Raw genomic sequence first — 24,696 nt, forward strand, 5'->3', positions numbered from 1 at the left:
GGAGAGAGCGTGTGGGCAGAAGCAGAGGATTTGCTTGCAATATGGCAGGACACAAGCAGTTAAGGAGATTTCTGGAAGGCATCAGGGCGACCTCCTTTCTACAGGCAGTGGAGGGACCAACCACCGTGTTGCACAGCTGAATCTGTTGTTCACTAATAAAGAAAACTTGTTTTGGAACATGGTAATCAATGGTAGCTGTGGCTGTAGGGACCATGAAATAGTGGGGTTCTGATCCCGAGAGGAGTGAGGAACGAGAGCAGCGGAGAACAGATCCTAGGCTTCAGGTGAGCATTCAGCTTCTTCAGCTGGGCTCCTGTGGGAAGCAACTGTGAAGGGCAAAGGAGGTCAGGGAAGCTGATAGACTATCAGAGGACAGCGACCTCCAAGCACAAGATGGTCCACCCCAACACTTGGGCAAACGAGCAGACATGTCAGGAGACCGGCCTGGCTAAGCTGGCAACTCCTGGCAGAGCTCCAACACAAAAAGGCAGTATGTGGGAAGTGGAAAGGTTCAGAGAAGAGAAGACAACTGCCAGCGGCAGGTAACAACTGTGATATTACTGAAAGAACCCAGCCCACGTACAAACTCATTGTAGATGAGTGCCCGAGACTAGTCAGTTTGCACCCAAGGGTGCTGAGTGAACTGACTGATGCCCTTGCAAGGCTGCTCGCTTTCATCCTAAAAGGTCATGGAGATGAAGTCCCAACAGCCAGGGAAAGGCAACTGTTGCACCCATCTTCAAAAACGTCTGAAGGACAACCCAGAAACTACAGGTCAGTCAACCTCACTTTGGTCCGTCTTCAGGAAAGACAAATACTATGGGGAGCTGCAGGCTGGTCAGCCTCACTTCAGTCCCTGGGAAATCATGGGGTGAGTCCTCTTGAAACGCATTTCTGGATACATGAAGGAAAAGGTGACGAGGAACAGTCACCATGGCTTTACCAACAGTAAATCATTCCTGGCCAACCTGGTTGCCTTCTGTGATAAAATGACCTTTTATCTTTTGAGGAGGGGAAATTGCTTCTAAGGCTGCGGAGAAGTGGAGGAGCTCAATGGGACTTTCTAGTCTGAAGCAGGACAGAAACTCTAGGATGGACAACCATTGCAGCAGGAAGTTTTTCAGTCCCCTGGTAACCAGGGCAGCTATGGAACCACTGCTTCAAGGGAGGTAACAGTCCTGGATGAGGTCTGTGAGGTACCCACATTTTTAAAGTGGCACATATGTCTACAGCATGAGCATTGGCTATTTCTCACATGGCAAGAGCTAAGGGACCCCAGAGAGGTGCGTGGCTATCACCTTATCCATGTCCTCGTTTCTGCACACACTGCACTGATGCTGGGTTGTGTGGGCCCTGCAGTTGATGCAGCAGAGCTGCTCCCTACTTTGGCATTGAAAGGGTTTCTTGTTCCTTCCTCTAGCTGAGGAGAATGGATGAGGTGGCATGGTGCTTTGCTTGGCCTTGCTTTGGCCTCTCTGCCTGGAAGGACCCAACTTGTAATCGTTTCTCTTACTTTTTCGCTGCAGGGTGAACTTGTAGAGGTATCGAAGAGCATCCACAGCCCCAAAAAAGATCATCTGGTTGTTGGGAGCGCAGCACAGGATGAGACATCCCACCAGCTTGCCCAGGTCCTGGAAATGCTCCTCTTCATCAAAGTTGGGGTTATCAGAGACGCAGACCTGAGGGAGGGAGGAAGCACCGGTAGCAAGGCTACAGCGTGGCAGCTGCGGCCAAACCTCTTAGCCCAAGAGCTGGTGCAGGGCTGGGTGCTGCCGCAGGCAGAGCTCTTGCAGGATCTGCCACCCCTGCACCCAGCAGGGGTCAGAGGGCTGTGGAGGCGTCTGCCCCAGCCCCTGCACGTTGCCAGCTCTTCTGCCCACCCCTCAGCAGCCCCTGACCTGGTGCAGCAGCCGTGGCAAGGTGAGAGCAGAACCTGAAGGGAACGCAACGCAGCAGCAGCAGGATGGGTAAGTAACAGCTGTCCCAAGCCGGAACAGCCTCCCCTGCAGCCCCATTGTCTCTGCTGCCTTTCCCCGCTCGCCAGCCCAGGCTCCCTTGCCAGCTCCTGTTGCTTCGGCCCAGCAGACGCAGCCTACAGCTCTGGCTGGCTGCCTCCCCTCACTGCTTTCTCACTCCGTCCCAGGCTGCAGCTGAAGGATTTTGACCACTGTCCCTTTCAGCCCACGGGACGCAGGTGCTGACGTGAGGACTGCGACCTGGCATCTCCCCCATCCTGCCCTCCCACCACCACCACTGCTCCTCCCTCCCACAGCCTGTGGAGCACCCCTGCCTCCTCGAGCTCCACTCCCCATCTTGGCCACATCAAGCCGCCTGTTTGCTACTCCTGCCCAGCCCTTCTGCTCCCCGAGGCACGGGCAGGCAGTGCCTGCAGGGCAGCAGCACGTGCCCTGGGGCTGACACCTGGGCGTGTGGCAGAGAGTGGGGAGGCGGCCGCAGGGAAGGGGACGTGCCGGGGAGCCCTGCGGGCCCTGAACCCCAGTGCTGCTGGGCAGCAGCCCAGGGCTGCCAGCCAGGGCTCACATCATGCTCCAGGACAGCTCTGCCTTGGGCAGGCTGGGCAGCAGAGCTGGCTCCTGCCCTACAGAAGAGGGGCCAGAGAGAAGCCTATAGAGACAGGGGAAAAGATGTCCTACTCAAGACGACGCCTTGCCGAGTCCCCTAACCTGTGTCCAGGCTTCCCTCCAGGGGAGCCCTGAACCACAGAGTATCCTGGGACACTGGGAAGGGGTGATGGGATGACGGGAGGTTGTCTGGACCAAAGGCTCCTTACCCCCGCAAAGGAAGAGCTGACAAATGAGGCAATCAGCCAGGCGATGATGTTCACAGCCTTCTCACGTTCGTCTGGCCTCTGAGACTCCGTGAAGGGCAGCAGGACCTGTGAGAAGAAAAGCTGATGCTCTGCCCTGGGCTCTGGCGGCTGTTCCAGGAGTGGCAGCTCTGCTGAGTGCCTGGCAGGGGTCAGATCGTTTGCCAAGGCTTCCTGGGAACACCAGCAAAGCCTGTAACTGGTTTCACGTCCGTAGAGTCCCCCCCAGCCTCAGGGAAGAGTGCCCACACTGCCATGTCCAGGGAGGTAGCCAGAGCTCGTTCCCACTGCAGCCTCTGCTCCTTTCTTATGCCGTCTTCCAAAAGTGGCCTTCTGTACCCTCAAGGTGCAGAGGATTTTGCGGCAGAAACCTCCCTGGGGGTTTGCACTGGGGAAACTGTGATCTGCTCTGGAAATGCCAGACCTGCAAGAGATTCCGCCGCTCCAAGAGGCTGGAGGATGAAGGACTGAATACCAAATCCTTCAGACAGTTGTCCAGGGCGCTCAGGTCCTGCAAGGAGAAGAGAAGGTTATGGATCCCTTTATGGATCCCTCTTACCTACAGGACACTGGTGTCTTTTTATGTTTTTTCTCCCCAGCTTTGCACACACGGCAGCCCTCTTTGAGGGATCTTTGAGCATGGGAGGAGCTGGAGGGAGATGCAGGCACCAGACAGATGGCAATCTCTGTAGGTACCTCTCCTGAGTCTTTGAGACAGTCCTTGATGTTCTCCTGGATGTCCTTCTCCTCGCTTGAGGGCAGATCCAGATGGCTGCAGGAATCAGACTTGGGATCTAATAAAGCAAGGAGGGAGGGTAAGCTGAAGGTGCTGGCAGGAGAGATTAAACAGCAATACCCTGCATCCAGCCACATGCCAGCTCCCGAGGACAAAGCAAACCCTGGGCTGGTGGACTGAAAGAGGGGACTGACGTCGTGTTTCCCCCATGGTGGTCAGGCCTGGGATGTGCCCAGCAGCCGGCTGCCATGCAGGAGCACAGCAAGGCAGCAAAACACTCCTCACTCACCAGTCTGCAGTGGCTGGACCATGCACACCTTGTCAGGGGTCAGTGGAGAGCTGTCTTCATCGTCCTCTCCCTCACAGGCCAGCCAGGGCTGGCTGGGGGGTCTCTGCTCAGTCCTGGGGAAGGAGGAGAGGCCATGTGGGGTGGGCATGGGGGGAGGCCATGCTGCCTGGCCCCAACTCTGCACTGCCTACACTCCTGGGGGGAGACCTTATTGTGCCCTACAACTACCTGAAAGGAGGTTGTAGCGAGGTGGGTGTTGGTCTCTTCCCAAGAAACAAGTGATAGGACGAGAGGAATTGGCCTCAAGTTGCGCCAAGGGAGGTTTAGATTGGACATTAGGAAAAATTTCTTCACTGAAAGAGTGGCCAAGCATTGGAACAGGCTGCCCAGGGAAGTGGTTGAGTCACCATCCCTGGAAGTATTTAAAAGACGTGTAGATGTGGCGCTTAGGGACATGGTGTAGTGGGCATGGTGGTGTTGGGTTGACGGTTGGACTCGATGATCTTAGAGGTCTTTTCCAACCTTAATGATTCTATGGTTCTATGATTCTATGACACTATGAACACCTGTGGGGCCAATGGGGCTGTGCGGGAGCAGGGAGATGTGTGGGACAGGCTTTTCAAGGAGCAGCAAATCTCCTGAGGATGGAGGTTTGTGGGCAGCCTGTGAATATTCACAGCCCCACAGAGGGCTGGGCAGAGGCTCACGCTGGAGAAATCACAAAGGGCTTTCATGTTCCTGCACGTTTCCCCCCAGGGCACCCACCCAGCCCCAGCCCCTCGCTCTTACCCATGTTGGGGACCAGGTGACCTCAGGGAATTGCCTTGGTTCTGCAGGGATGCCAGGGGTGGCAGGGAAAGACGTGGCATCGCTCAGGGCTCCTCACCAGCCCTGTGCTCCTGCCCTATCTTGTTGCCGTCCTCCTGGACACTGAAGGGCCAGGGCCACACCTGCACTAGGCAGCAGCTGGCTTGTCACGGAGGAGGTCACAAAGGGCCCCATGGTCACCTGTCACCAGTGCAGGCAGGCACTGGCACATCCACGCTGTGGCACACAGGCTACACACGAGCGCAGCGTGCACAGGCACCCATGGTGCTGCGTGCGTAAGCTCCTTGGCGTGAATGTCTAGGAGGAGGTATCTTCGCATCTGGGAGGAGACGCAGTCCCCAAGACCCATCACTGGTGCCGCAGCTCTTGATTCTGCAGCCATCTACGCCAGCCTCAAGCTCTCCCTTCCTGACAGGGTCAGCCGCATTCACGCCCTGTCATTTTGCAGAACACCCTGTCACTTTACATTCTTGCCCCCTGCTGCAAGCAGAGGAGGAGCAAACATCCCACTGCTAGTGTAGGCTGCAAAACCTGAACTGTAGATTTCTCTCAGTGCTTCTCCAGACCCTCCTCCTATGTTTGAGACAGAAAAGTTGTAGCTTTGTCTCTTCTACATCTCTACTTCCCATAGGGCTCTGGTTTTCATTTTCCAAATGGGGGGATGTGACAGAGCCACCCTCAGCAAGGTGTGGGCCAGGCACAGTAGGGCAAGAGACAGAGACACAAAACCACAAATGGTACAAGATCCAAAGTCACAACAGGCAACACAGGCACAGGGTGCAGGGCTTATCACCAGGTGGGGGTGCTGCCAGCCAGGAGGACCTAAGAAATGGGCAGATGAACCGCTTGGGGGTCACCAAAGGGACCTGCCAAGTCCTGCCCTGTGGAGGAACAACCCCGTGCTCACGAGTGAGCTGGGGGCTGACCAGCTGGAAAGCAGCTTGGTAGGACAAGGTCTGGGAAGGACGTGGACCTTTGCCGGAAAAGACCTTTGTTTCCCAGCCCAGTCCAAGAGAAGGTGGGTAACCATTGCTCTGTGAGGACATCTGTGGCAATTCTTGGATGCCAGCCTATACCCGTGCCACCTGATCTGGAGGCAGTTGAAGACCAGACCTAGTAGTCAGAAAGCAAGCCGATCACTGTTTTGCTGAGGATTAGCTACAACTTGGGCTGCCTGCCATAGTGGAGGGCACATCTGGGTCATGAGGCTGGAGATCCCAGAAGCTGGTGCCATCCACATGAGACCTGCACCTGGTTCTGCAGCATCCATGTACGGAGCCTGCATATGAACCAGGCATCGAAGCCAGCGTTACAGAAATGGAGACGAGTCATTTGACCAACTCCTTGAATCCAGGAATTGGCATGCCATGCCACCTGAGATTCTTTTGGTCCAGAGAAGTGTGATTCCTCTTTAGTGTCCTGGCCTGTCTCCTGGTCCATGTGGTGCTTTAAAGAGAATCAAAGAAAACTTTTTGACTAGGTTCACATGCTGAAATGCAGGGCAGATGAAGGGGGCTTCCAGCTTCCAGCTTCCAGCTTTCACTAATCTGGGATCTGTCCCTTGGCCGCCTTTGGCTAAAAAACTAAACAACTCCCCTATTCCACCTGCCTGTGCTCCCAAAAATAGGGAGGAAAGATACGGAGCAGGGATGGTTTACAGGCAATACTGCCTAGGAAGTGTAATCCTTAAATGATAATAAAGGGTTAGCAGAGCGAGGAAAAAGCACTGTTCTAAAAACTTCACGCCAGAGGCAAACTACAGAGAAATTATGGCTATTTTGACAAGTAAGAACAACTGTCAGGAAGGAAATTAAAGCACATTAGTTCGTCACCATCAAGAAGAAGAAGGAATTCCCTTACAGCACTGTCCTGTTACTGTTATTAGTGATAGTGCCACTGATTCCAAAACATTGCTGAGAGCTTCTTTATTTTTCCTTGGCTCCAAAGCTCTGCCTGCTCAGATCTTGGAAGAGCTACCGCAAATTTCTGCAACCCAAATCTCACCAACCTTCTCTCATCCATGCTCTTTTACCCCATGCTCTTTTACTTCTCCCCACCACTTCAGTAGCTTGCCCAGTCTCTGTTTTTTAGCTGGGTGATGTCAGGGTGCTCCCTTGCAAAGACTTCCCTGCAGAAGTCTTCTCTAGCTGCTGATGCCACTTGTATCGCTTCGTGTTATGTACGGCTCCATCCTCCATTTGCAGAGGTCCATTTGATGTTTTCCTGGGTTCTTTCATGCCCACTCACCTTCACAACCTTTTTCTATTATGTGCATATCAAATATTGTCTGAAACAGAACATTTATCCCCCACAGCTTCACCCATTTCCACATGCAAGGTGAGATATTTCCCCTCTTAGAGCAGACACTGTGCAAAGCTGCTCCATGTATGGAAACCCACTTCAATGCTGCATATTCACTTGGGTTAAAAAAATAAGTCATGCTGGGATAGTTTTTCAAAGACAGTTTCAAAGTGGCAAAGCAGATCAAACACATAAATGCTGACCACCGGGTTAAAAAGAGAGAGGAAAAATAGGTGAAACTGTATCGTCTGAATTCACAATTTCTCTGTCAGTGAAGAGAAAGTCCCATAGGCTACGTGATGTTTTCACAAGTTGGCCCTGGGTTTCTTGGGCCTCTTGGCTCGAGCCTTCTGCCTTCTCATTTCCAGCAAAGGGGAAAAGGTCCAGTTCAGGAACCAAATTGCTCCAATTTTCCTGGAGAGCCAGGGCAGTTGTGTCACACAGTAGCTGTGTCAGAGGGAAGGTGGAGGTGGTGTCAGTTGAAATAGTTTGGGCTGAAATGGAAGCTCAGATCAATAGCTGGCAGGACAACACTGGCTGCAGTTAGGCATACGTTACCTGGCTCAGCTGGGGATTCAGACCTAGTTGGTAGAGTTTCTCACACACGTCACTGAGCAGGGCAGTGTGCTGGGGAGAGAGGAGCACGCTTGAGTTTCCCAAAGCCCAGGACGGTGCCCAAACCATCCATCCTTCCCTTGCCCTCTGGCATCCCGATTCTTGGGATGCAAACCTACTGGAGCTCCTGTCAAAAAGCCTTCAGTCATCCTTCAGGTGTTTGTGTGATTTCCCGAAGTGTAACAGTAGCTGAAAAAAATAAAATAAAAATAAAAATAGCATTTATCTGCCTAAATCTAAATATCTACCACACAGCAGTCTGCACCCATCCGTGCTAGCAGCTCTGGGCAATGCCAGTTGAATCCAGTGTTTGCAATATAAGGCGTGATACCTCATCCTCAAGTACACATCTAACGTGGTTCAGATGAAGGGTGGCCTTGCAAAAGGCGCCCTTTTTGTCCCCAGGTGGCACGGACACTGCTGATTTCCCTCTCCAGAGACTGGCAGAGGCTGAATCCCCTCCTCAGGACAGACTCCCTGCCTAGGCATGGGGCTAGCTCACCAAGTTCTTATTGGTATACTTCACTCGGCTTCCTTTTGGTGGTTTTGGTGCTTTTCTGTGGCTACTCTTTCTGCACAGGAGATCATAAAAAGACAATCATTTCATAACAGATGGTCATAAAGGCCCTGCCACAGACAAGAATTCTCACCATGAGCTCTGGAGGGAGCCAGCAAGATTGTTAATAATCACGAGGAAGATCCAAGAAGCTCAAGGTCTCTTCTGAAGTATGAGTGGCCCTGAGAAGCAGTGATTGGCCATGTGTAGGTCTGGGACAGAGGGTAAGGGGACGTCAGTGAGAAACAAGGTGATGGCTGATGGCTTAACAAATCCTTACAACCATGTTTGAGCCCAGAAATGGAAAGCAGTTGAAGTCTGCGGGTGGAGGAGGTCTGCGCTGGGAATACAGCAGGAAGGGAGGCCCCTCCTGTGCAAAGCAGAGATGATAGAGATGTTTCCATCTTGTGTGCATGGCTCAACCTAGGAGATGGGGAATGCCCAGTGCTGGGGGTGGCTGTGCTCAGTCATGCCCCCTGAGCTGACCTTGCTCTCTTCCCCTCTGTCACTCCCCATGCTTGGATGCACCTCAGGAAACATCCATGAGCCTGGAGGATGGCACAAATGTCCTGGAATGATGACCCATCACTGCAGGGGAAGAGGGAAGGATTTTTGAGACACGTGGGAGTGCAAGGAGAGGGCAGCGTGTGCGTGGCAGTGAGGATGTTAAAGGCAGGAAGAAGACCTGAAATGACACGGGGTGGTCATGCTGAAGTGGAAGAGGTTGAGTGTGGAGGGATTTTTATTGAATAACGGTCATCCTGTGAACATTCCAAGCACTGAGGATTTGTTAGCAATAGTATAAGGCAAAGGGTTGCTAAAGAGCAATTGTAGTTTTAGCGTCTCTGAAGTGATAGTAGAGTAGGAAAAACAGGCTGAGGAATGTAACTACCAGTAGATTAGGTAACGGAATGCAGGCGCAGGAAGCGTTCGCGTGGACACCTGCTTTTGACCAATCTGTGTATGTTAAGATTCGTGTGCTTGCTGACTGTAAACCAATAGAGGATTCGGAGGTGCGCGTGTTAGTGTGGCTAGCTTATAAAAGTAGCACAATATCTTGAAATAAAGGAGAATGACCATACCCACATTGGGACTCCTCATTACTCCGGGAACGCGCTCCCACTCCGACCCATGGTCACTCCGACATCTGGTAGCAGAGGATGCGGAAACGTGCTGGGCTCGTAACCCAGAGGTCTGGTAGCAGAGACTACAATTCTTCGAGACTGCGGTAAGCGCAGCGAGAGAAGGGGAGTGGGAAACCAGCGACTGGGAGTTGTACTATTCTATTGCTCAAACAGATAGAATAGATATCGGTGCAGAGTGGCCAACTGCCTCCCAGAGGGTGCGCTGCTATCATGGAGAGTGAGGCAGCAGCTGCGTTGCTCGCAGGACTACTCTCTAAGAGAGGGATCGAGACAACGGTGAAACAGCTTATCAAGCTAATTAAGTTAGGGCAACGTTTGGGACATTTTAAAGACAGACACACGTTGTTTTCTGTGCTTGAATGGCGGGAGCTGGGAGAACTAATGTGGCAGAAGCTTACTGACGGTGATAAAAAATTTGAGAAGGACATTAAGTCTGTGACAGACTTGTGGGGAGACGTACTAGACACTTTAAGAGCTATGAAAGCTGAACGGGAGGTGGCGTGTGCGGCTGCTCAGATGCTGGCTCCGGACCCCATGCCGGAACAGTCTCAGAGCATGGAATCCAAGGCGGGACCTTTCGCGCGATTTTTTGGGCTGCCTGCTGTGAAGGGTATGACGGGGTCCACCTGTAAGACTGTTGCCGAATTGCGCGATAGAGTTGAGCAGGACTGAAAAACGCCCGACAGTCTATGTTCGCCATCTTGCCCGACAATATCATCTGCGCCACAGCAGCCGGAAGTTGCCGGGGCTAAAGCACAGCAGCAGTGTGAGGCGAACGCGGAAGAGCAACCGCCGGGCATGAGGGGGAGGAGCGGCCAGCTCCACCCACCCCCCCGATTCCAGGCGGGAAACGTGCCGCCCTCCTCCCACCGCCCCTCCTCTCCACCCCCCTTGCCACTCTCCGATGATTCCTCCGGTGCTGCCACACCGCCATCCAGCGGAAAAGAGAAAAATTCAACAGAAAGTATTAATCAGCTGTTAAAAGAGGTTGTGCAACAACTAAAGGACTTGACTACACAGACTCAGCAAAAAGGAGAACCTTGGTCAACCGCCGGTTCGAGAGACAACTTGCCACCCTGTTTCTCCGGACCTACCGCAGCTACCCATCCCGGCCGATGGAGTGGAGTTGTTCGGGATGCTATTTTGGATGGACAGTGGGGAGTTGCATCCGACATTGGCCCCATGGCTTTTCCGGCGGTACAGGACAACGGTCAAGGAAAATGGGAACCGCATGATTGGAAGATTCTACAACAAGCCAAAAATACTATATCTCAGTATGGTGTTAAATCGGAAGCCTCGCGACAAATTGTTATTTGGATTTTTTCTGCTGATTTGATGTGTCCTCATGATTGTCAAAGTCTGATGAGGCTTTTGTTGACACCTACACAGTTTTTGTTATGGGGATCGTCATGGTCTCAGAGGGCAGTGAATGCTGCTGCCCAACATCAGCAGCCAGGGGATCCATTATATGGGATCACAGCAGAAATGCTCATTGGTGGGGGACGTTATGCGGATATAAATGTCCAACTAACTTTTCCTGTCAATATGTTACAGTTATCTTCTAAGCTTGCTTTAGATGCGTTTCTTTCCTTACCAGGATCGGAAGGCCCTTCTTTCAGCTCGGTGACGCAAGGTGCAACTGAGAAGTATAGCAACTTTATTGATAGGCTTTGGGATGCAGTAATGAACCACCCAGATTTGGGAGAGAACAATAAACAACAAATGTTTAGAATTTTGGCCTTTGATCAATAACACTACCAGGGCCATTCTAGCCAGTCTGCCCAAAGGGGCAGGAGTGGAAGAAATGCTTTCTCGGGTGGAAAGAGCAGGAGTTCAACAACAAAATGAGTCGATAGCAGCAGTGGTGCAAAGTGCTGTCAAAGAAGTAGTGCAACCATTGGCAGCTGTTGTTAGGCGAAAACACTCTCCAGGAATAGTTCAGCCCTTTAAAGGCATCTGCTATCGTTGCGGGGAACAGGGGCATAGCAGGCGAAATTGTCGTGCTCCCGTATGGTGTGATAGGTGTCAAAAAAATACCCATGCTACTAAGGCCTGTTCGGGAAACTTCAAATTGAGCGCGAGGAGAGGCCGCGTGCAGAAGCAAATGCCCCCTCAAAACAACAGCAGCAATCAGGGTTTTTACAAAAACACTCGGCTGCCACCAAAGGAAGTTTGGGAGTCGACCTGGAAACAACAATAGATTTCACTTTAACCAATACAGAAGTGTGCAAAATCCCTAGCAATGCAGTAGGGCCTTTAGTAGCTGATAGTAATAGGATAGGTGGAATCCTTTTAGGTCGATCTTCTGCAGGAATAAAAGGATTGATTGTAATTCCTGGAGTCATTGATGCAGACTATACTGGTCAAATTCATATTATGGCCTATACAATAAGTCCTCCTCTCTTCATCCCAAAAGGCAGTCGGATAGCCCAGATATTAGCTTTTAAAAATCCTTTACGTCAATCAAACCAAGATTGGGAAGAACGTGGGTGTAAAGGATTTGGTTCTACTGGACCTGCTGTATGTTTCACTACAAAATTAGACCATCGCCCACTCGAAACTGTGACTTTGAGTCAGGAGAACCTTTCAATAAGAATCAATGCAATGTTAGACACTGGGGCCGACATAACTATTATAAATCGAGCAAATTGGCCGTTGCAGTGGGAAATAGAAACCCCAAAGGCATTAATTGCAGGAGTGGGAGGGAACTCAGCCCCATATATAAGTAGTAAACCGGTTCAAGTGAGTTTCCCAGAAGGCCAGAGGGCAACACTGAAGGTCCATGTTTTGTCACTCCCTGGAAATTTGGAAGCAGTAATTGGACGTGATGTTCTCAGTCAGATCGGGGCAATGCTGACTACAAAGCATTTTTAGTCATGGGCACTGGGGAGCAATCGCCCAACCCACCGTTAACATGGATCTCCAATGACCCTGTTTGGGTTGACCAGTGGCCCATGACTAAAGAGCGATTGCAAATAACTAAACAACTGGTATCCGAACAACTTCTAGAGGGACATATCAAACCGTCTGTCAGTCCATGGAATACTCCTATTTTTGTCATCCCTAAGAAAAGTGGGAAGTGGCGTTTACTACATGATTTGAGGAAAATAAATGACCAAATGTTGCCTATGGGAGCCTTACAACCTGGAATGCCATCACCTAATATGTTACCTGAAAATTGGCACATACTTATAGTTGATTTAAAGGACTGCTTTTTCACAATCCCACTGCACCCTCAGGACACTCAGAGATTTGCCTTTTCCATACCCTCGATAAATAAAGCAGCACCAGCAGAGCGGTATGAGTGGGTGGTACTTCCACAAGGGATGAAAAACTCTCCTACATTGTGTCAATTATATGTCGCCTGGGCACTGCAACTGATAAGAGAAAAATGGCCTGACACTATCATCTATCATTATATGGATGATATTTTGTGTTGTCAACAAGTTCCTTTTGAAGTGCATCATATACAACAATTAACAACCATGCTAGCAGACAAGGGACTTGTAATTGCACCAGAAAAGATCCAGAGGTCTCCACCTTGGAAATACCTAGGGTGGATCATTGAACAGGCAAAATTCGTCCTCAAAAAAAAGCATTAAAAACTCCACTTAAAACATTGGCTGATGTGCAAACGGTCTTAGGCGACATCCAATGGGTTCGCAATTGCGCTGGCATTACCAATGCAGACATTAAACCACTAACTGAATTACTGGGTGGCACTCAGCCTGCAGCTGAAATTCATATGACGTACAAACACCACGTAGCCTTACAGCACATTATAAACAAACTTACTATAGCCTGGACCGCAAGAAGAATCCTTGAACTGCCACTTTCTTTGCTTATCTGTAACACCGAAGAATCACCTTTTGCCGTTATATGTCAATGGCAAAACAAGAAGGGGGAGATGAAGGGACAACAGGGAATGAATTCCGTGACTGCCATTGACAACAAGAGTAATGATAACTTGCCAAATTCCTCCCTTTTTCAAATTTTGGAATAGGTTTTCTTACGGGTACAACCACGTTGCAGTATACAAACTCGTCCTGAAGCCGTAGGGGAATTAATCCGAAAAGGGAGAACGCGAATTATAGAGCTGACAGGACAGGAACCAGCAGACATCAGTATTCCTGTTAACGCTGTAGATTTAGAGTGGTGGATACGCCACATGTTGGCCATTCAAGAATCTCTGTTAGGATTTAGCGGAAAGGTGCACTCTCAGCAACCTCAAGGGAAATTGTGGCAGATTCTAAAACGAAATCAGTGGCTAGAAAAACCTAAAGTGATTGTTAGCCCGATACTCGAGGGGTTGACGGTATACACAGATGCGGGAAAACGTTCTAGACAAGCTGCGTGCGTATGGTGGGAAACAGATCAATGGTGCAAAAAGATTTTGCAAGGGCAAGCTGGAGATACCTTACAGACTTTAGAATTAATGGCGGTGGTATGGGCATTAGGGAACTGGCTTGATCATCCTTTGAATGTGGTGACGGATTCTCTATATGTAGCTGGGCTTATACCAAGAATTCAAGACGCACTGATTAGGGAAACAAATAATCCTCAGCTAGGGAAATTATTTATTCAATTAAGATCGACCATCTCCCAGCGAGTGGCTCCGTGTTGTGTCATTCATATCCGTAGCCACCAATGGGAGTTGGGTGTAGGACAAGGCAATCAGATAGCGGACAATCTTGTCAGTCCAGCGTGTCATGTACCACCTGTAGATAAATTTTTACAAGCTAGGCAGGGTCATGAAATATTTCATCAAAACTCAAAGGGTTTAAGAAGGCAATATGGGTTATCAGAAAACGAAGCTCGCTCTATCATACAGGCCTGTCCCAAGTGTGGAAATCATGGACCTGGAATAGGGCTGGGCGTTAATCCAAAAGGTCTCAAGGCTTTAGAGCTCTGGCAGACTGACGTCACTCACATTGCTGAATTTGGGCAGCCCAAATACGTGCATGTCACCATAGATACCTTCTCTAAAGTAATATGGGCCACGGCTTTATCGGGTGAGAAGGCTCATCATGTGTGTAAGCACCTCCTTGCTTGCTTCGCGGTGTTGGGTGTGCCAGAACAACTGAAAACAGACAATGGCCCTGCTTACACCAGTCAGAAGTTGAGAACCTTTCTGATGAGATGGGGGGTCAAGCATATTACTGGCATCCCACACTCACCGACGGGGCAGAGCCTTGTAGAACGCACGCATCAGGTATTGAAGGACTAACAAAGCAAAAGGAGGAAGAAAAGGACCCGCAGATGAGACTGCATAAAGTCCTGTTTACTCTAAATTATTTGTGTCTGATGGGAGAGAGAGAAGAGCCATCGATTATAATACATCACCAAAACCTTAAGTTTAACTCTCATACAACGCTTCCAAAACTAAAAGTAATGCATCGAGACCCAATCACTGGCATGTGGCTGGGCCCAGTTTCGGTAATATTTAATGGAAGAGGATACATGTGTGTTTCCACAGATAAGGGACCAATATGGGTGCCTAGCCGAGCGGTGAAGCCTGCACTCTCACAAGAAGGGGTTACCTGGGCAAACAAAACAGATCAATCTGCGTTTTGTTTTGTCTCTTGCTACGGCAACTGAGGCTTTCAGAACCTGTTTGGTGTGCCTGGTTTCTGGGTAGAAGAGTTTATGTGTTGCATGAACCTATCCGATCATGGTGAGTCTACACATAAACAATTACAATGGTTAAAAAACCATGTAAGCATGATACCACAAAATCATGGCATTTTAGATGAATGGCTCATGAATCTTTTTAGAGAGTTGCCGCAATGGCTGATAGCTTCGTTAAAAGAAGGCTTGCGTATATTGATTATCATCTTAATATTGTGTGTATGCTTTTGTATTGCTTTTAGTTGTATAAAAAAGGCTGTATTGAAAGTAGTAAATCAGGCTTGGATTGTTCAAAAACAAAAAGGGGAATTTGTAGAGGGATTTTTATGAAATAACGGACATCCTGTGAACATTCCAAGCACTGAGGATTTGCTAGCAATAGTATAAGGCTGCTAAAGAGCAATTGTAGTTTTAGAGTCTCTGAAGTGATAGTAGAGTAGCAAAAACAGGCTGAGGAATGTAACTATCAGCAGATTAGGTAACGGAATGCAGGCGCAGGAAGCGTTCGCGTGGACACCTGCTTTTGACCAATCTGTGTATGTTAAGATTCGTGTGCTTGCTGACTGTAAACCAATAGAGGATTCGGAGGTGCGCGTGTTAGTGTGGCTAGCTTATAAAAGTAGCACAATATCTTGAAATAAAGGAGAATGACCATACCCACATTGGGACTCCTCATTACTCCGGGAACGCGCTCCTATTCCGACCCATGGTCACTCCAACACATCCCCTTCGAACGAGTGAAATGAAAGGGAGTAATGTGAAAGACCCATCAGGTCAATCCACCCATTAAGGGAAAGTAATATTTATTATGCCATAGATGCAAAAGGCAAAAAGCTTTGGATTGTTCCTCAGAATACTTGCGGAGATCTAAGCTGGTTTATCCATGAGCTAAGGCAAACACTCTGAGCACAGTGAAGGACACTGAGTGGTGGCCTGACATGATTGCTGGTGCCATCTTTCTTATGCCATGACAAACACAGATTACGCTGGAGTAAAAGCCCCAGTCCAGCACCAGCCTATTGAAGGCCCATGGACATGACTGCAGATTGACTTTGAAGAACCTCAGTGACAGCTTGAAATACCAAATCCATCTTGGTAAGAGAAAATCCTTTTAGCTAATTGGGAGAAGCCCTCCCTTGCAAAACCAACAGGGTGGCCACCAGTGCAAATCTGCTGTTTAACAGCATCTTTTCTTGGTGGGGTCAGATCCACACCATAGAATCTGATCTCAGCACCCATGGTGTTGCGTGATCACAACATAACATGTCCCACGCTGGCTCTGTCATCCCATGGGACAGGGGAGATGGAGATGCCAGTAAAAGGATGTGTTTGGTTGTTGAATGTGGGGTCCAATGTGGGGTGATGCAGGCGAAAGAGACCCACCTGGGTGCTGATTCTGGGGGCACCTCTGTTACCGCCACCTGACCAGCTGTGCCAGGCAGGAGGGCAGCAGTGCCCATGGCCACCCTGCTCAGGACTAACCCTGAGCTTGGTGAAAAATCTTTTCCTTATCTCCAGATTGAACACTGTTTCACCCAACACCCGTTACCTTTCATCCTCTCAACATGCACCATGGTGGAGAGCCTGGCTCTTTATTCTCCATAACCTCCTTGTAGGTAGTGGCAGGCTTCACCAGGCTGAACAAATCCAGCTCCTTCAGCCTCTGCTCAAAGGCAAAGTGCTCCAGCCCCTGACCATCTCGGGGGCCTTTTGCTAAAGCTCCTCCAGCTTGCCAATATTTTACTTGTATTGGGGGTCCCAAAACTGGATGCGGTATTCTGGCTAATCCCTCCCCTCGATCTCCTGACCATGCTCCTGGTCATACAACCCAGGACGCTGTTGACCTCCCTTGCTTCAGGGCATACGGCTGCCTCCTGTCCAGATCCCTGACCACCAAGACCTTCTCTCCAGGGCTGCTCCCCAGCCAGGAGGCTCACAGCCTGTGCCATGGCCAGGGTTAGTCCATTGCAGGGGCAGAAACTGGCATTTGTCCTTGTGGGATTTCCTGCCAATACGTGCTCTCCTCCTCCTTGAACCCTTTCCCTAAGCACAGAGTCCTGGAGACCTTTTCAGTAAGGACTAAGGCAAAGGCAGCATTGAGTCCCTCAGCCCCATCTGTGCCTGCTGTTATTAAATCACCCTCCCCATGCAGCAGCAGCCCTGTGTTTTCCTACTGGTTCTAATGACCAATAACTAAACCTCACCGCGGTGAGCATGGAAATGGCCAATGAGAGAGGCTGGGGGGTGACAAGTGCCCTGGGCCACCTTCCTGGTCTGTCAATGCCACCGAGGGCACAGACCAGGCTCCCTTCTTCTGAACCTGCATGTCTTCAATTCCCTCCACGAGACCAGGCTCTGGCAGCACAAACCCACTGGGGTGTGCCCTCACCTTGCATGGTCATGAGCTCTACACCGATGGTTTTCTCTCCTGGGCATGTTCTAGCCAAGCCCAGCTGTGTCCAAGCTCTCCCACCTCCCCTGCCCTCTCTCCACCTCCCCTGCCCAGTCTCACCCGGCCCCACCGAGCTCACCGCAGGGTGCTGCAGACCTCTGGGCACTCACACCACAGCCCCAGCCCCGCTGAAGGGCACGGCAGCTGCTGGGGGTCAGCCCCAGAGATGGGGGACATCCATAGCGCAGGGAAACAGAGGTCAGTGGCACCCTGTGTCCTCTGCTCTCCTCGCCAGGGGATCCTAAGAGGGCTGCAGCCCCTCCGTACCATCCCCTCTCCCCAGGCCAGCACAACAGCCCTGGCTCCGGGGGTCCTCAGGCTGCTCCTGCTGCCCCAGGGATGGAGCAGCCTGCCCTGAGAGCTGGTGCAGCCAGAAAGAGGTTTTAGATTCCCATTCATTCTTGCTCCGCTGAGGATGGATCTCAGGCAAGGATGTTGCTCCAGGTTCATTTGTTTTGCTTAAATAGACAGACAGCTGGCCCCTCATTTGCACAAAGTCTCTGGGTCACACAAGACAGGTAGATACATCGGTAGGAGGGGATGAATAATGACGTTTCCTTGTAGACAACATCATCACAAGAGGAAGAAGTTAAAAAAACAAACAAACAAAGGAAAGACAGGCTTGGCCTGTCACGACACACAGAGGAAGCCATTTGCAGAGGAAGGTAGGCAGTCTATGGATGCTGAAATAAATCCAGCCAGTTTCCTCAGGGCAACCTTGAGCTCCTGGTTCCTCATGCTGTAGATGAGGGGGTTCACTGCTGGGGGCACCACCGAGTACAGCACTGCCACCACCAGGTCCAGAACTGGCGAGGAGATGGAGGGGGGCTTCAGGTTGGAAAACATGCCCGTGCTGATAAACAGTGAGACCACGGCCAGGTGAGGGAGGCATGTGGAGAAGGCTTTGTGCCGTCCCTGCTTGGAGGGGATCCTCAGCACGGCCCTGAAGATCTGCACGTAGGATAGAACAATGAAAACAAAACACCCGCAAAATACAAAAGCGCTAACCAAAAGAACCCCAACTTCCCTCAGGTAGGAGTGTGAGCAGGAGAGCTTGAGGATCTGGGGGATTTCACAGAAGAACTGGTTTATGGCATTGCCTTGGCAGAGGGGTAGTGAAAAGGTATTGGCAGTGTGCAGCATGGCGTAGAGGAAACCACTGCCCCAGGCCGCTGCTGCCATGTGGACACAAGCTCTGCTGCCCAGGAGGGTCCCGTAGTGCAGGGGGTTGCAGATGGCAACGTAGCGGTCATAGGCCATGATGGTGAGAAAATAAAATTCTGCTGACATCAAAAAGAGAAAGAAAAAACCCTGTGCAGCACATCCCGAGAAGGAGATGACCCTGCTGTCCCAAAGGGAACTGGCCATGGATTTGGGGACAGTGGTGGAGATGGAGCCCAGGTCGAGGATGGAGAGGTTGAGGAGGAAGAAGTACATAGGGGTGTGCAGGCGGTGGTCGCAGGCTATGGCGGTGATGATGAGGCCGTTGCCCAGGAGGGCAGCCAGGTAGATGCCCAGGAAGAGCCAGAAGAGCAAGAGCTGCCACTCCCATGTATTTGCAAACTCCAGGAGGAGGAACTGGGTGATGGAGCTGCTGTTGGACATTTGCTGCCTCAGGGCAAGGGGACCTGTCCAAGGAGGAAAAGGCAGTGACAAATAAGGGAAGATTCCTCTGAGCAAAATCAAAGCCATTTTTCATTTAACCCCCCAAATTGCCTCTCCCCTTTCAGAGACTTTTGAGCAGCTCCCTTGCACAAGCGCTGGGTTGTGGTGGCTGAGGATGCCACTGGGAAGACAGGACTCTGCAGGGGGCTCTGGAGGAGTTAGTTCTGCCCTACAGCAATAGGTAAATAAGAACAAGGAGTGACCTCTGGTTAAATCAACTCGTGATGGATATTCATCCATTCACTCTCCATTCACTTGACTGCAGAAGAGTGTTGGCTGTTTATTTTCTTCTAGTTGCCTGTTTCATTACTAGGAGCATTTATTGCATTTGTACTGCACTCCATGTGAAATCTTGAGGGTGCTGGGAGGCAAAGGGACTGTCCCTCAGTGCAGAGTGAGGACAGCCAGTCTGTCCACCAGTCCTGGTCTCAGGCTTGGACTCATTCCAGTTGCCCCCATGCCACTGCCCAGTTACTCCCCGCCTTCTCTGTTGGTCTCCCAGATATGACAAAGACCTTGATGGAGAGCTGTGTGCTTCCATTAGGATGTCCTAAAGGGAGAGTCAGCTTTTTCCCACCCCGTGCACTGCATTGCCCAGAGCTCACTGATTAGAAGGGTTCTTGGACATCTTCCTACCATGGAGACATCTGCATGGCAGGACCCATAGGGTGAGAGTCTGAGCTGCAGCTGAAACCCCCATCCCCAAAGAGCCTCAAAACCAGAACATGGGTTCTTGCAACTGGAGACACAAGGAGAAATTCCACAGTGCTTTTGCAAGGGTAGGCAAGGCCGGGAAGGGACATACTGGCAGCCAGGAGAGTCTGCTCTGCTGGAGGTTTGGCTGACGAGGAGCTGACTCATGATCTGAAAACCCTGACATGAAAAAGCTGTCGGGGGGTGCTCCCATTGCCCTGCCAGACTATTCTGTCAGCACTCTCCTCCCATTCCCTGCCCATGTCTCAGCTGTCTGGAGCTGTCCCTGCCGGGATCTGCTTCCCTGTCTCCTCCCTGTCAGTGCTCCCAGACCCCGTCCCACCCGCTGTGTGCTCAGCTCTGCCCTGCAGACCCCTCCTGGCAGCCGGGCACGGCCCAGGGGCATCTCTGTGTGTGCAGGACCTGAGGAGCAGCTCAGACCAGTCCTAATGACAGTTGGGGGTCTCAGTGCCTCCTCTGGAACAGAGAAATAAATTCCCATCTCCCACTGCTCACCCAGACAACCAAGAGGAAAACCTCAAAGCACAGATACCTTCCCTTTCAGGTAACCCCCGCCTTGACCTTCCTCTTTAGAACTCCCTTCAGAAACGTCCTGGGGGTGATGTGGAGCTGTGAGCAGCCCTCACCCATGCAGCACCCTCTCGACAGCAGAAGGACCCTGCCCTGCTGGGGGTCGCTCCTTCCACCCCCAGCTTCTCCCCACAGCGCTGTGGGGAGCTCCCCGGGCAGGCTGAGTGCTGACCCTGGCAGGTAGCAGAGTCCCTGCCCCAGCACACAGCCCCTGGGGTGCAGGGACCCTGCTCGGAAGGACAGCCCTGGGCACCCCTGGGTGCACACCCAGCTGCACATCCTTGCAACCCTCCCTGGAAGAAGGGGGTGGTCATGCCCTATCCCTCTGAGGGTGCAGCAGAGAAGCCCTGCTCTGGAGCACGTCCTTCTCTACACGGAAGAAACCCTGAGAGTCATCCTGCCAGATCCTATCTGCTCTGGGATGCGCCAGCTCTAGGAGATCCCTCCAGGACGCTCAGGTACATTGCCCTGCAGCCAGAGACTTACTGTGTCAAGGGCTGTGAAGATTTCTCCTCCACTGAGCTCTCAGCATCCTCCCACTCTTCACTGCCTTTAACCTCTCTCTTGCTTCTCTCCTCTCCCCTCGCTGCCCGCAGGCAGTGCCCTCAGCCCTGCTGGGCTTCGCAGAGGAGCTGCTCCTGGGCAGAGCTGTCTCTGCAGCGCTGCCCGCTTGCCATGAGCTCCCTCCGTCCCAGGAGCCCAGCCCAGCCCAGCAGCAGAGGACCAGCCCAAGGCACCACTTGCTCTGCCCCCTCGGGGCTCCCTCAAGGTGTCCCTGGGGCTCCAGGGCTGACAGAGCCTGAAAGGCAGCAGGATCATCCCTGCGGAGTCTAATTTGGAGTCATCAAAAGCAATCACTAATGGTCCCACTCTAAACAGTGGGGAGGGACTGATTCCTGCAGCAGAAATTGTCCTACCAGAGCGTGGTTGTCTGCGAGAGGTGTAAATGTTCCCCTCTGGACACCGCGGTTCCTGTCCCATAACAAAAAGTGCACAGACAGGGACAGGGGGGGGTTGGCTTCCCCTGTGCCGGGGGTTCAGCTGAGGCCGTACAGGCATCTCATCCCCAGCTGGAAGAAGCAGGATTCAGCTCCCCCCATGCACCCCACACAGCCACAGGAGCTGGGATTCTTCTTGCTTCAGGACAGGGGTGCACAAAAGCGTTGCCTGCAGGTAAGTCCCTGCTCTGAGCCCCTGGTCTTTATTCTGTGGGCACTCAGTTGCTCACACACAGTTGCCCCCGACTGAAGGGCCGGGATGGTCCAAGACGTCTTCAAGTGTTTGCAAGCTCTGATGGAAAATCTCTGAGAATACCCGCATCCTTCCCAAGCATCAGCTGGGCTGGGAGGGAAAGAGGGATTTCCTTGGCCATCCTAAATGACACCAGACCTGTATGTTTAGGGCACCTGAGCGCACCTTGTCACATATATCTCTGGAGCAGGCAGAGCTCTTGAGCTGACCAGAGGAGTGCCCCAGAAGGAGACCCAGGTCTCTATCATTTACTAGAGCACCAGCCACTGCAAAGCTATGTCCACATCCCTGCACTGAAGACATCTTATTTATTTCAGGGTTCTCATTTTAAAAAAAAGCCTCCAGTGCCATACCAGATGCCTGGAGTGCCTAATACAACTCCACTCAGCAGGCAAACACAGCAGAGGACCTCTAGGAAAGCCATGCCCTGTTGGAGCTGGTGTGGGGCAGACATCCCAGGGCCTCCCAAAGGGGTCTGGTGCCTGTATGCCGTCACCTCAACACCAACACCATGGCACAGATGCAAGGTCCATCCCTTGCTGGTGCTGTAGGACTGGGAGGTAGGTCGCACCAGAGTGCCCAGCCCTGTAATTGTGTTTTCCACCCTTGACTATTCTCCTCTCTCTGAACCTCTACTCACCTGCCTGATGGTATGGGGAGCATGGTATGCAAGCCCCACAGCCCTGCAGAGTTTCTGCAGTCACCAAATGTCTCCCTGGACAAGGTGTTGCTGCCCAGCCTTGTTTCTCTGGCCTTGGAGACCTCAGGGCAGTCTGTGAGCACCTCATTTCCTTGTTACGTTAACATCTGCCAAACACTCCAGTATGTGAAGCAGAGTGGGGTCCTGGGTCCCTGTTACCACGTTTGCCTGCAAGGAGCCTGTGCTCAGCCCCAGTGCCACGGCTGAGATGCTGCAGCCCAAACGTGCACAGGCAGGAGGAGGTGGAGAACAGACAGGAGGAGCTGGCGCCTCACAGCACTGTGATTTTTTGGATCAAATTAGATGTGGTGGGACAGCTTGCTCACCTGGGTGGAGGGATAGAGGCTCTGCAGAATAGAGTGGCAGGGAAGGTGAGGATGGGGGATGCCTCCAGTGTGAAGGGGCAGCTCAGATGTATGGAGCTCTTCCCGGATGGTTAGCTTCTGTCGCTGGGGATTAGGGGAGCCAGTAAGGCTGACATCGTGTTGGCAGTTATGAGCCACTCAATGAGGGTGAGGAAGCAGGAAAAGCCTTCTGTCAGCAACCCAAGGAAGTCTGCAGGTCAATAAGCCAGTTCCTGTGGGGGACTGTAATTGCCCTGGCATTCACGGACCAGGCAAAACAAGGAGCAAACAGTCTGGAGGATCTTGGGACAACTTCTTGATACAGCTGCCCAGTGGGCCAACAAGGGCCCTGGATGCCCGCCTGGATCCAGTACTGGCAAACAAGGAAGAGCTGGTCAGGAATGCGATAATCAGTGTCAGCCTTGGCTGTAGTGACCGTGAAATTGTGGGGTCCCAGATGCCAGAGGGGTGAAGATGGCAAGTAGCAGAGCCTTGGGGCTCCAGCGGAGAAGACATTGAGTTACTCAGGAGAATGATACAGGTGGAGTCTCCCAGGCCTCTGTGCCTGAAGGCAGGACTCTGGAGGAGAACAACCAGCAGTGAATGGGGATCAAGTCAGGTGAAAGGCATAACATTAAAGAAATTAAGTTTATCACCATCAAGAAGAAGAAGAAATTATTTTAGAGCATGTTACTGTTACTGTTTTTAGTGAAAGTAGAAATAAGGCAAATTACATGGTGGGTTGACTCCCCCAGCTGGCAGCTAAGCCCCCACCCAGCTGCTCGCTCACTCCCCCCGAGCGGGATGGGGGGGAGCATTGGAAGGGCAAAGTGAGAAAAACTCACGGGTCAAGACAAAGACAGTTCAGTAAGTGAAGCAAAACCGCGTGCGCAAGTAAAGCAGAATAAAGAATTCATATCCGTTTGCTTTCCTTCCTCTGCCTTTGCTGAGGGGACTGAATAGCCTCCTCTTTTTATAACAGATAGAATGGTTTGGGTTGGAAGGGACCTTAAAGATCATCTAGTTCCAACCCCCCCAACATGGGCAGGGAAAGGGGGACCCGTCCCTGGGTGGGCTCGAACCACCAACCTTTCGGTTAACAGCCGAACGCGCTAACCGATTGCGCCACAGAGACTCCCCAAGAGCTGGATAGTGCTTCCCATCGGCAGGCGGATGTTTGGCCGTTTCCAGGGAAGCAGAGTTTTGTCCAAATAACGGTGACCTGGGAAGAGAAACCCCATAACCCTGAATGTCCACCCTTCATCCTTCTTTCCCTGAGCACCGGACCTCCCCTCCCATGGCATTTCTGGTAGCAGTCCTGCCTCACTCCCTGCCCACTGCAGACCACCCATCTGCGATACCAAGGTGGGCACCAAGCGAGCTACTCCTGGAGCCTCGCACAAGCGCTCAGACCTCAAAGAGCACAGAGGTGCCTTGGGGAGGTCCACCCCTCACCAAGGTGCGCTGCCTCAACTGGTGTTTTTAGGATGCATGAATGGTGACTAGGGAATGACTATGGATGACTAGTTCCTCCCTGAGGATGAGATGGAAAGCCTTGAGAGCTGCTTAGCTTCTCAGTTAGTGATTAGGTAGTGATCGGCATTGTGTAGGGATGCAAGAGAGGGTGGAGGGAACTCAGCAAGAAGCAAGGTGATGGTTGAGGGCTTTAGCAAATCCTTCCAACCATGTGTGAGCCCAGAAATGGAAAGCTGTTGATGCCTGTGGGTGGAGGAGCAGTCGGTCTGCCCTGGGAATGTGGCTGAAGGCCCCTGCCCAAAGGAGAGGTTTCCAACCTGTGTGCATGCCTCAGGCTGGGAGATGGGGAATGCCCTCTGCTGTGGGGTGGCTAGACAGTGCTCAGCATGCCCCATGAGCTGACCTTCCTCTCTTCCTTTTCTTCACTCCACATACCTGGATGGACCTCAGGAAGCCTTTCGCTTCTTAGAGGCTGGTTCTTCTTCCAGTATCTGCAGTTCAGGAACTTGGCACCAGAGGGCTCATTAACATGCAAAATGCTCTAACAAGCCAAGTCTCCCTGCATAATTCTCCCTAATTCTTCAAATCTTGTGTAGCTG

At 51.6% G+C, this 24,696-nt stretch overlaps 1 protein-coding gene and 1 non-coding gene across 2 annotated transcripts; both read right to left on the bottom strand.

Annotated features, from left to right (window-relative positions):
* Window positions 1-17,936: 17,936 nt before the first annotated feature.
* LOC142076612 (olfactory receptor 14C36-like) lies at window positions 17,937-18,982 on the bottom strand. Its single transcript, XM_075138898.1, has one exon. It carries the CDS (start codon window positions 18,980-18,982, stop codon window positions 18,008-18,010), a length of 975 nt encoding a protein of 324 aa, XP_074994999.1. The 3' UTR covers window positions 17,937-18,007.
* A 4,700-nt stretch (window positions 18,983-23,682) lies between these two features.
* TRNAN-GUU (transfer RNA asparagine (anticodon GUU)) lies at window positions 23,683-23,756 on the bottom strand. Its single transcript has one exon. It is a non-coding gene; the product is annotated as a tRNA-Asn (tRNA).
* Between the last annotated feature and the right edge of the window lie 940 nt (window positions 23,757-24,696).

This window comes from Calonectris borealis, unplaced genomic scaffold, assembly GCF_964195595.1.
Source record: "Calonectris borealis unplaced genomic scaffold, bCalBor7.hap1.2 HAP1_SCAFFOLD_74, whole genome shotgun sequence".
In the NCBI taxonomy this organism is placed as follows: domain Eukaryota; kingdom Metazoa; phylum Chordata; class Aves; order Procellariiformes; family Procellariidae; genus Calonectris; species Calonectris borealis.

What these genes read in the sequence shown, in the direction of transcription:
- LOC142076612 (XM_075138898.1), bottom strand. Translation starts at nt 18,982, where the DNA reads ATGTCCAACAGCAGCTCCATCACCCAGTTCCTCCTCCTGGAGTTTGCA.